A 12067-nucleotide genomic window follows, 5' to 3' on the forward strand; every position below is an offset into this window, starting at 1 on the left:
TCTCTGGCCTGGAAACTTCTACATGCTGTGGGTGCGGCCAAAAACATAAAAAAAAGCAAAAGAAAAGAAAAAAAGAAATGTGTCTGGAGAAGGGAGCTGACCAGAAGTTTTCCCAGTTCTAGGAACACAGGGAGCAAGCACAGAGCCTGAACCCTTCTCACCTCTGACACTGTCCAGTTCCCCCTGCCTCCCTCCCTGCACTGGAGTCTCTACGTGCATGCAGGTCACCCAGGGGTCTGGTTAAAATGCAGGTTTTAACTTTCTTGGTCTGGGTGGATCCAAGACTGCATTTCCAACTGGCTCCCTAGAAGTGCCGATGCTGCTGATCTGAGGACCACACCTTGAGTAGCAAGGCCTTGGGGGTAAGGGGGTCTCTGGGTCATCCACTCAGAAGGACTAGTATATCATTGATGGGTAATGCTAACGTCCACCTAAGGGATGCACAGCAGTGCAGCCCCCAAACTGATGAAAACTGATGCTTTCGAGGGGGCCTGCAACCCAGATCTCTCTCTCTTTTTTTCTTTTTAGGGCCACACCCATGGCATATAGAAATTCCCAGGCCAGGGGTTGAATTGGAGCTGTAGGCTGCCGGCCTACACCACAGTCACAGCAACTGGGGATCTGAGCCACGTCTGTGATGTACACCATAGCTCACGGCAACACTGGATCCTTGACCCACTGAGCAAGGCCAGGGATTGAACCCGTGTCCTCATGGATGCTAGTCAGATTCATTTCTACTGAGCCACGACAGGAACTCCTCCAAGATCTCTACATGGCATGTAGACCCCTAAACTGAAGGAACCAACTCAACTTATGACAAGCTGCAGAGATACTGATCCCCAGGGTGTTGTCCACCTCCTGCAGATGTGTGAGGGCCCCACAGCACCTGCCCCACCCTTGCCCCGCCCTTGCACATAGCATCCTCTTAAGTGAAACTTAGTTTATAGGCGCCACACTAGTGGATGGTGACACAGCTTTCTGAGGGGTAACTGCTGTGTTTGGTAAAGTTCCTGATCTTTGTTTGGGGTGCAGGGGAGGTGCAGTGGTGGGATTGTTTTGTTTTTAATAAAGGATGAGGGGGCCATTTCTCAAACTTTGGTTTGGGGCCCCCAAGTGTAAACATACTGATGAGGCTTGTCACTGCTGTTGGCCTTGTGACCCCAAAGGAAATTCTGGTTAACCACAAAGAGGGGAAGGAGCGATTTAGCAACATGGGGGGACTCTGACAGTTGATCCAAGAAGGGGTGCTCACAGGTGAGTTTCCTGAGCAAGGTTTGGGGGTATTCTCTCTCTTTCTCTCCCTCTCTTTTTTTTTTTTCTTTCAGTTTTTTGATTTTTTTGGCCATATCCACAGCATGTGGAAATTTCCAGGCCAGGGATCAAACCTGAGCCACAGCAGTGACAATGCCAGGTCCTTAACTGCTAGACCACCAGGGAACTCCAGGGGAATTCTCTTTTGTTGACATGACCTAGGGAGAGAGGCTTTGTGGTTGTTTCACCCCCACTCTTTGCCCCTCCCCTTTCCCCCCTCCCCCCACCCCAGCAGTGAAACCCTAGATTCTCTCTTGGAACATTTGCCAAGGGGAAAGGTGTAGTTTCACTCTCCTGGGCAAGAACCCAACATACCACTCTGTATCTCTCAGCTGCTGAAAATAGGGATTTAGTCAGTTCTTCCAAAAGGGTGTGCATTTTGGGAAAAGGCTTCTTGGGCAAAGAATCCAAATAGTTTGCCATAGTAGACCTTACAGCTCCCTGTGTCCCACTTAAATCAGGCGCCAAGGTCACAAAAATGCCACATGTTGAATATTCTAGGACAGACCTGTGGTAGACAGAATAAGGCCCCCCCAAAGGTGCCCATGTCCTAATCCCCAGAACTTGTACCCTTACATTGTCAAGGGGCTTGGCATATGTGTTTAAGGATTTTGAGATGGGGAGTCCTCGATTATCTGGGTGATCTCAAGGGTCCTTTTAAGAGGGAGGCTGGGGGTTCAGATGCAGTAGTAAGATGTGCTAACAGATGCAAAAGGTAGGAATAATGCCAGGAAGGGGCCAGGAGCCAGGGAATGCAGGTGGCTTTTTTCTAGAGGTCAAGAAAACAACAAAATGGATTCTCTCCTAGAGCCTCCAGAAGAAACCAGCTCTGCCAACACCTTGACTTTCGTTCTGTGAGATTCTTTCGGACTTCTGACCTCTAGAACTATAAAAGGATAAATTTCAAAGCCACTGAGTTGGTACAGTTTGTTTCGGTTGCAACAGGAAACTAATACAGTTGCCCTCTTGTCCCCTGTTAGACCCTTGTCAGGCTGGGTGCCCATATTTTATATGACTAGTGTGGTTATTATGCATAGAACCCTATAGCACAGGAGTAAGGAGATGTGGGCCACAAAGGCCGGACTCCGTAGGTTCCAACCTTACCTGGAAGTAACCAACTCACCCTGGTTTGCCTGGGACTAGCTTTAGCACTGAAAGCCCCAATTCCTGGGAGCGCCTCAGCCTTGGATAAACCAGGACAGTTGGCTACCCTTAGTACTAGCTGCTTACTTACTTAGTTGTGTGACTTTGAGCAAGTTCCTTAACTTTCTCTGTGCCTCCATCTCCCCATCTGCAAAAGGGGGATGACGACAGGGGTGTTGTGAAAACTGATTAGGTTAGGAAATAGAACAGTGCCTTGCCCGTAGTAAACGGTCAGACAGTGTTAGCTTTTATTATTACATGAGACCAGGTGTGATACAGAAACTCCTGGAGTTGCTTTGTTTGGAGAGAAATAACTTGAAATTCTCTGACCACTGCTTGAATCTCCTGAAACGTCTTTCTCTCTTTACCTTCTGATTGCCAGGGAGCCCCTCTGTTCTCTCTGAGCCCATGAAGACTTGCTTTGTGGGGAGCAATGTGACACTCACCTGCCAGGTGTCTGGAGCCTCCCCGCCTGCCCAGATCCTGTGGCTGAGGAACCTCACCCAGCCCAAGACGGTCATCCAGCCCAGCAGCCACTATCTCATCACCCGGAGTGGCCAGAGCTCCACCCTCACCATCCGCAACTGCTCCCAGGACCTGGACGAGGGCTACTATGTCTGTCGGGCTGAGAATCCCATTGGGGTGAGAGAGGTGGACATCTGGCTGAGTGTGAAGGGTGAGTGATGGAAGTGGCCCCAGAAGAGAAGGGTTCCAAGCATCGGAGCACCTGGCACCAGTGTTGGGACAGTGTGGTGCTTCCTTTTACACATGGGTCATGCTGTCTGGGAGAAGGCATACCTGCTTGCCTGTGGCTTGACAAGATGGATGGGAAAATTACTTTCCAGTCCTAGATCTCTAACATTTCTACAGGGATAAATAGGTTATTTACTATCTGTTAAATCCTGAAGAAAAAAAAATGTATATATTAGAAAAAAATATAAAAGTATAAAAATAAAACACACAGAGTTCCCTAGTGACCTAGCAATTAAGGATCTAACATTGTCTCTACTGTGGTTTAGGTTCAGTTCCTGGCCTGGGAACTTCACAGGCCTTGTAACATGAAAAACTAACAAGGAATTAATATGTGGAATTTCTGAAGAGCTCCTACATATCAACAAGAAAGGGGATAACATCAAAAGACACAAATATGTATGTCATAGAAGAAACATAAATAGCAAATAAATATATGAAATGATGCTTAGCCTTCTTACTAATTAGAGAAATTCATATTAGAACCATGTGAGATTCCATTTTACACCTACTTGATGGGTAAAAATCACAAAGCCTGTGGGTGAAAATGTGGAACAACTCTACTTTGTAAATGGGAATCGGTGTAACCACTTTAGAAAATAATTTGGTGTTATCTCAAAGATAAAAATGTATATATCCTATACCTCTTCGAACCTGTGCCACAGCAGTTGACAACGCTAGATCCTTAACCCACTGAGCCACCAGGGAATTCCCTTTGTTTTTCTTGCTTTCTTTATGGTATCCTTTGGTTTGCACATGTTCTTACTTGAGTGCTGTTGATTTTATACAACTTTCCTTTTATCATTTGTGTCTTAAAAAATCCTTAGCGGAGTTCCCGTCGTGGCGCAGTGGTTAACGAATCCGACTAGGAACCATGAGGTTGCGGGTTCGGTCCCTGCCCTTGCTCAGTGGGTTAACAATCCGGCGTTGCCGTGAGCTGTGGTGTAGGTTGCAGACGCGGCTCAGATCCCACGTTGCTGTGGCCCTGGCGTAGGCCAGTGGCTACAGCTCCGATTCGACCCCTAGCCTGGGAACCTCCATATGCCGCGGGAGCGGCCCAAGAAATAGCAGCAACAACAACAACAACAACAAAAGACAAAAAAAAAAAAAAACCCTTAGCTATCCTATGGTCATGAACATATGCTCTTATATTTTCTTCTTAAAGCTTTAATCTTTGTCTTTCACGGTGAAATCTGGAATCTGTCTAGAATTGATTTTTGTGAATGGTATGAGGTGAAGATCACATTTCCACCTCCCACCCCCCAATCTGGATAACCATTTGGTCTAGCACCACTTCCGGAAGAGTTCTTTTACTCACTACTCTTTCCGATATTGCATTTCTTTTTATGTGTGGCCCTTTACTTGGATTCTCTATTCTGTTCCATTAATCACATCATTGAGGCACCTATAGCTCACACTCTTAATTACTGTGGCCTTGTGAACAGTCCTGATGCGTGGTAGACACAGAGCTTTTAACTTTCCAGTGTTTTTTTTGCCTCACATGCTTTGTTTGAGTCCCACAAACTGTCTGCAGTAGGAAAATGAGATATTTATCTTGCTCTACAGAGAGGTCACATGCCTGGCCCAAGGTCATGAAACCAAGATGAGAGTAGGATCCAGGCAGAGAAGGGGAGGTGTTACCCTCTTTAGCCGCAGGTGTGCTGTCGGTGTGTCGGGTGTGATTTGTCCATGATGTGATTTCTCTCTGCAGAACCTTTAAACATCGGGGGGATTGTGGGCACCGTCGTGAGCCTCCTCCTCCTGGGCCTGGCCATTCTCTCCGGGCTCATGCTGTATTACAGCCCCATGTTCTGCTGGAAAGGTAAGGGCTTCCTGGGTCCCTCCGCCTCTCATTCAGGCTTCTCAAGAGGGTGTGGGTGGGGGAAGGTGGTCCCTGGTATGCTCCCACCTAAGGTCCATAGGCTCCCAAATTGGGTCCAGATGTGCAATAATGAAGCACCTAAGTACCATTTCTGAATGCCCTGTCCTCTCGCGTATTGGGTCCGTTTTCTCATTGTCCCTTCTTTTGTAAACGTTAGATGGATTAGAAACCTTTGTGAGGCTGAAGTGGATATTATTGGATATTAATTTTTTTTCCTTTCTCCTTTCAGTGGGAAACACTTTCAGGTAAGTGCTCCCTAGATTCAAATCAAAAACCCATTTCCACAATTTGCCTTCACTGATAATTTGTTTCCAAAGTCTGCTCTTTTTACAACACCAGGCCACAGGCAAAGGCACACTGCTGGCTTGTTATTGAGGCATAAAGACAGCGTGTACATATGGAGCCCAGTCAGGCATGCATTTATTTTATCTAGTTTTCTGTAAAGAGCTAAAAGGAAGAACAAGTCATAGTCTTATAGCATGTTTTGGAAGACTAGTCTGAGCATGCCCAGAAGCTCCTCCCAAAAGGAACCCTCATTAAGGGCAACACACTAAATGGAACTTGTGTATTTTGCTTCTTCAGAGATTCTGGGTGGGAACAAAGAACTCTTTGCCCCCCCCCCATCCATTTATAACTGTGAGATGTTACTGTTTTGAGACCATTGTCTGTGATGAGGAATTGTATTATTTTGGGACGTTCTTTCATGGGGAAGTGTTACCTTTACTGCTCTGTTTTTGAGGGCCTTTCTAGAATGAATCTGTCATTCCCCAAGCTTCTATCTCACGGGAGGTAGCAACTTGGTTTAATGGGAAAAGGCTTTGGAATGAGTGGACAAGGGTTTCTGGAAAATCCCTGACCCTCTCTGAGCCTTTATCTCCTCATCTGCTTCTCAGAGGGAGGCTGTGAGGAGTAAATGAGGATGAAATGCTCCTGGGACTGTGACTGGCCCGTGAAATGTACAGTCTGGCTGAGCAGGCAAAACTAGCTGTAAACTAGAGAACAATTTGATGCTAAGCTGCTGGCCGTGAACTCCAAACTCAGTCATAGTTCAAATCTTCAGCAGGAGGGAGAAGACTTCACTTGGACCTTGAATAATGAGGGGGAGGAGATATTTTAGTAAGTGGAGCAGAAATAAGGACATGTCAGGAAAGGAACAGAGCTTCTGTGCATGTGCTTTGAGGAGAACTGAGATGACAGGTGTTTGGGACAATGAGGTCACCTGCCCGAGGACCGAGGAGCAGCGGGGGCGGGGTGGAAGCTGCGGGGGGGGGGGGGGGCATAAAACTTACCCAATACAAGATAGGATTATCTAGACAGTTTGGTAGCACCTCTTTGAAAGGTTACACTCGCACTACCATCTACGACTCAACCAGATTGAATGCAGGAAAAATTGTCCATGTTGCCAAGAGGGTGGCAAAGTGTTTCCTACTCTGAGAGGGCTGAGGCTGGAGAAAACAGGACATCTTCTTGATTATCTCCCCCCTCCCTGTTGGAAATTAGGAGGCAAGACATGGGTGATGTCATGGTTTTGGTGGATTCAGAAGAGGAAGAGATGGAGGAGGAGGAAGATGCTGCAGAAGAGGAAGAGGAGGAAGCAAGCGACAGGGAGGAGTTTCCCAGAGAAATAACCAAGTATGGCCACATCCACAGAGTGACTGCGCTGGTGAATGGTAACGTGGACCAGATGGGCAATGGCCTCCAGGCTCTGCAGGGTAAGCTCTTTTTCCTTAAAAGGACTCTGCTGGGTGGTGGTGAGTTTCCCAGGGAGAAATTGCCAAGGGCCTGGTTTTTTAAGGGCGGGGAAAGAAGGTTAATCTAGACTCTGAGAATCTAAGGTTTCTACCAAGACAACAATTAAATTGACACATATTTATCAAGGGCCAGTTCTGGGAAAGGCACAGATTGGTACTGGGAGGCACTAGAAAAGAGAGGCCAAGGGTGAGGGGCTTTAGGAAACCAGACTTAACACTTAGTCTTGGGGTGAAAAGACTAAAACATGAGGGGAAAATTAAAATTAAAACAGAAGGAAGATTTAACCAACCCTTTGAGAGGGCAGTAGAAAAGCTGCGGGATGAAGGAATCTGATGGGAGTTCCCTGGGGGTGCAGCAGGTTAAGGATCCAGCATTGTCACTGCAGTGGCTCAGGTGGATGCTGTGGCGCAGGTTCCATCCCTGGCCTGGGAACTTCTGCATGCTGGGGGTATAGCCAAAAAAAAAAAAAAAAAAAAAGAAGGAATCTCATGAATTGCCTAATAAATGATATGATTACAGAATATAGGTCCTCGAGCTAAGGACGAGAGTTTTGAGGGGTGCCTTGGTCAAGAGATGTTTTATGGAAGAAATGGAAGAGGCTTTCAGGATGCTTGATTTGAATAAGCAGAAAGGAGAGGGTGGTCTGGGTGAGGGCAGTGGCAAGAGTCAGGAGTGTGGAGGGTGGGCAGCATCAAGCACGTCCAGAGAATTCTGAGTGGAAAGAACAGGTGAAGAGTAGGGGCAGAACAATGCCCCGCCTGCTCCTCCATGAAGCTCACCAGTAAAGGACCAGAAATCGGTCAAGGTGATTGAAGACTGATGGGGGAAAGCAAGTCACCTCTATTGACACCACTCAGGGCCTGGTCTACTTTTCCCTCCTGTTCAGATGACAGCAGTGAGCAGCAGAGTGACATCACTCAAGAAGACAGGCCAGTTTGAAGAAGAGAACTGTCCTTTGTTAGCCCGTCTCGAAAGCCTGGAAAGCCACACTGAAGATGAGTTTTGTATTCTGCTTTACTTGACTTGCACCCCTGCCTGAGGGCTGAAAACAGTTTGGGGCTCTCAGTGGAAAAAGGAAAACAACACACATCTTTCCTTCTCTTTTTTTTTCTCCCCCTAAATTGGTTCGATTTACTGTAAGTTTTCTCAACAATGTTGAAAAGCCTCGGGAGTGGGCAGCGCTGGGTGGGGGAAGCTGCTTTGAGAGGCGCCCCTGTGGCTGTGACCTCTGGCTTTCTCTGGGGTGACTGATGCTGAGTTGGGGGGAGTGGGGGTGGGGCATGCAGCCTTAGTGCACTTTGTCGCTGTGAAAGGTCTGTAACCAGCCTGCCCCTGGCACACAGGGAATAGTGTGGGGGTGGTGAGGACGCTTCCTTCTTCGCTGCCCAGGTGCGCTGAGGAACCAGGCAAACATCAGCTCTTGGGAGAAGGCGAGGAAGGGTCAGCTGCTGATGCTAATCAGAAGAAGGCAGTTTGGTTCAGGTTTTGAGTTGGAAACACCCGGGCTTGAATCTAGACCTTGATGGTTACCTGTTTCACGAGCTGGGGCAGGTAGCTTTACCTCTCCCCTGAGCCTCAGTTTCCTCATCTGTGAAACAGGTGAAACGACATCCACCTTACAGGGCTGTGGGGGGGGGGGGGCGAGGTACTTCAGGATGTGAAAATGCCAAGGAGGTGCTCCATAGATGTTAGTTATCTTCTTTGCCTTCTTGAGCAGAAGGAAAAAAAAGTGTCAGCTCTTCAGTTATAAACTGCTGCCTGGGCCTTTCATTGTCTGAAGAATGGTTTCAGACCAGGGCATCATCGGAGCTCGGCTCTCCTGAGGATTTTTGCTTCCCTGGAGATAGAATTCTTCTCAAAAGAGGTAGGGGCTGATAAGGGAAAGTGCCTTTCATTAGAACCTCACATTTTCCAGAGCATTATATTTATAGAAAAGCCTTTTAGGTAGTGTCCTATTAGCTTGCAGACTTTCCCATCCTTCCTTTCTCCTGTGGCTTTGAAAGAGGCAGGAGGAAGTTTTTGTAATGGAGTACCTGATGATGTGGACTCCTTGGGCAGACCAGTTTACCTGGCCTCGGTTTCTTGATCTTGGAAATGGGAAAACTTCTTTCTTTCCTACTTCTTTTTGTTTTTGTTTTGTTTTTGGCTGTTCCCGCAGTACATGGGAGTTTCTGAGCCAGGGATCGTATATTTGAGCCTCAGCTGTGACCTACACCACAGCTATGGCCAGGCCAGATCCTTAACCCACTGCACTGGGCCTGGGATTGAACCCAAGCCTCTGCAGAGACAGGGCGGAGCCTTAACCCGCTTCTCCACAACAGGAACTCCTCTTTTCTACTTAAGGATGTTGTGAGGATACACTGCTCAATAATGCTAAGTTTTGAATGAAAATAACACGTGATGAGTTTAAGCTGCTGCTGTTTCCATTAGATCCCTGTACAGTTTAAAGATTTTTTTTTTCTTCTGATTTCACCCTAATCTTTTCAATGTCAGGGACCTTATAAAGGTGTAAAATATGTATGCTAAACTTGAAAATCTGACTTGAATTTGCACTCTTCAATGTTGCATATCCTGCTCTAATGGGCAAGACCCAAGGCTTAAAGGAGAATGTCCCTTCTCTAATAATAGGACCTGGGACTCCTAGGATGAGAAGCTGGTTATCTGCAGGGTTACCCTGCAGTTGTGGTTGGGAGAGGTTTATTTTCTTGGAACTAAACTGAGGAAGTCACTAGAAGTGAGCCCTGTCCCCAGCTTAACACTGGGGAGGTCAGGGGCTGGCTGTGGTGTCCAGCCTTCAGGAATAGCTGTGCCCTGCACTTTCTCTTGTTGGGCTGGGTCTTCTGCTGCCTAGTACCTCACATATTTAACCACTTTAACCAGTCTAAGTTAGTGTCATTTCAGAATGGGATACTCAGACAGGTTGTGTTTAAAGTCACTGAACACTGAGCTAGTCTCTCTTTTAGAGTCTTCGATGAATCCATTCCTGGATCTGACAGTCCAGTCTGCAGAGGCAACCATCTTTGAAAAAGGAAAAAGCAAAGAAACTGTAGGGAAAAAAAATCCCTAGCTGGGAACACAGAGAATGATTTGCAAGATCACTGAGATGCTTCCTGCGACTTCCTCTTGTCTTGCATGCACACCTGATGATAGGAAATCTTGGAGGGGGGATTTTTCCACTAGCGAATGGGAGCTTCAAGGTATTGGTCCCAAACATTATAAACCCTTGTCTGGCTGACCTGTGATTGCTGTCACTTATATCTGAGTGCTGTGTGCACAGATAATATTGCTGGGTCAGTGAAGAGCTGAGGTCCTGGGGGTCTTCAAGCTTTAAAGATTTTTAAAGAATTAGGGCTTTTTCCCTTTTCTTTTCTTTAAAATGATCCAACCCCAAATCCACCAGCACCTTGACAGACTTTCTGTGGCAAAGTTCAGCTTGTTACATTGTGCTTTTAAAAAAATCTTATCTGAATGTATTATGAACTGGAGACCAAGAGATCTACTTATCAGAACCTGGAAGATAAATACTTCAGGGCCATCACAACTGACATTCCCTTTCCTCAAAACCTGGACGACACTGGGGAAGGGGTCCCATAATCCTGTGGCTTTGATATTAGCTCCCATTCTCACAAGGCACACAGAGACCCTACTATTGTAGCGGGAAAAGCCATGATGGGAAATTTCCCAAACTTAGGCACTGAAACCTGAAAATCATCCTTGCTGGGTAAAATTTATCATGATGCAATAAGTGCCAACCAGTATTTCTCACGATGGTCCGGGCTAGGAACCGCTGCAAAAAGAAATAAACAGATCCCTCTGCATTATTTACATTTTAATATTTGGTGTGGAGAAATTCATTCTGAGATTATAATATGGATTTTTTAAGATAATGGAATAAAGTTATTTTTAAATAACTGCTTTAGTGATCTTCATTTAGACCTGATTAGTAAGCTGAAAGATTTGGGGAAGTGGGTTTGCTGCACACAATTTTTTTTTTAAAGTAGTTTTCCCAACATTGGTAACAATATTGTCCTCATTGCGGTTTTATTCATTTATTTATTTTGGCCACACCTATGGCATGTGGAAATCCTGGAGCCAGGGACCAAACCCTTGCCATATCAGTTGACTTGAGCTACAGCAGTGACAATGCTGGATCCTTAACCCACTGTGCCACTTGGGAACTCTGCTATTTTATTCTTTTCTGCAACTTGTAGATGCTACCCACCCTCTCATCTCTCCTAAACTCCCCAAGAAATTTGTTCTCCATTTTCTCAGTATATATCCTCAAACATGGGCCTCTTTTGGGTCAGACTGCATGCTTTCTAATATTAAAGGGCTAGGGTAGGAGTTATCATGGAGCAATAAAAGACAATTTAGGAGCTATCTTGTGGCTGGGAGGGTTAAGGACCTGAGGCTGTCACTGCAGTGGTGCAGGTTTGATCCCTGACTCTGGTGCAGCCAAAAAGAAAAAAAAAAAAGACAGTTTACATCAACTATCAAGTAGTGGTTGGTAGTTTTGAAGTTTTTCCCTGGGCTTAGTTAATTGTGGTCCGCCAAACGTCTCACCTCACCTCCCACTTGAGGGGGCCCAATTCCATCCCCTATTCCTGTTCAGGGCCTTTCTCTTTGGTCAGTCTTCTCTTACTCCTTTACTTCACTCCAAAGCCGTTCCATTTCCAACTTGCTTCCTTTTCAAAGCAAACCCATGCTTCCTACCTTAACCTCCCATGTTCTGTTTGACCCAGTTCCTCCATTTTCATGCTGTGTGTTTAATCCAAGCCTCTTTCCCCAGCCCCTCATTTTACCTCTGCCTGTTTTCACTTCTGTTCCCTGTAATTCCTCAGGCCTCCTGGGTCACACACAAGTTCACCCAGTTTGTCCATTTTTGGACCCCCTACTCCTGTTGACTCCCCTTTTTTTCTGGCCGGCTGCCCGTTTCTCATCACCCCTTTTAACCGGGTCATATTCATTCGCACCCGATAGTCTTTCCTTTTCCCGATAGTCTTTCCTTTTCTGGTTTCCATTCCTCTGATCCTCCATTTTTAGCCCCCTTTACTCCTCTACTTCGGCTCCCGTTTAACTTCTGGGCTCCCCCTCCCTCCGGTGTTCCCGGACCCCTCACCCCCCAGTCCTGTCTTCCCTTTTTGTTTTCCCGATTCTTCCGATCCCCGGTGTCTTCAGGTCCTCCTTCCTGCCGGCTCGCCCCTCCGTTTTACCTGATTCCCACCCCTT

General features: G+C 46.6%; 1 protein-coding gene across 6 annotated transcripts in view; it reads left to right on the forward strand.

Moving 5' to 3' along the window:
* Window positions 1-10749, forward strand: part of VSIG10 (V-set and immunoglobulin domain containing 10) — a 47789-nt gene extending 37040 nt beyond the window's left edge. For 3 of the 6 annotated variants that reach the window (XM_047761937.1, XM_047761935.1, XM_047761936.1), the window contains 5 exons: window positions 2837-3130; window positions 4916-5026; window positions 5316-5331; window positions 6587-6798; window positions 7725-10749. In XM_047761937.1, coding sequence (XP_047617893.1) covers window positions 2837-3130; window positions 4916-5026; window positions 5316-5331; window positions 6587-6798; window positions 7725-7777 — 686 coding nt within the window. In that variant the 3' untranslated portion in view covers window positions 7778-10749. The remainder of the gene's footprint in view (window positions 1-2836; window positions 3131-4915; window positions 5027-5315; window positions 5332-6586; window positions 6799-7724) is intronic. The other 3 variants (XR_007132376.1, XR_007132377.1, XR_007132379.1) reach the window with 3 other exon arrangements.
* The last annotated feature ends 1318 nt before the right edge of the window (window positions 10750-12067 follow it).

Source organism: Phacochoerus africanus, chromosome 15 (genome assembly GCF_016906955.1).
Source record: "Phacochoerus africanus isolate WHEZ1 chromosome 15, ROS_Pafr_v1, whole genome shotgun sequence".
NCBI lineage: Eukaryota > Metazoa > Chordata > Mammalia > Artiodactyla > Suidae > Phacochoerus > Phacochoerus africanus.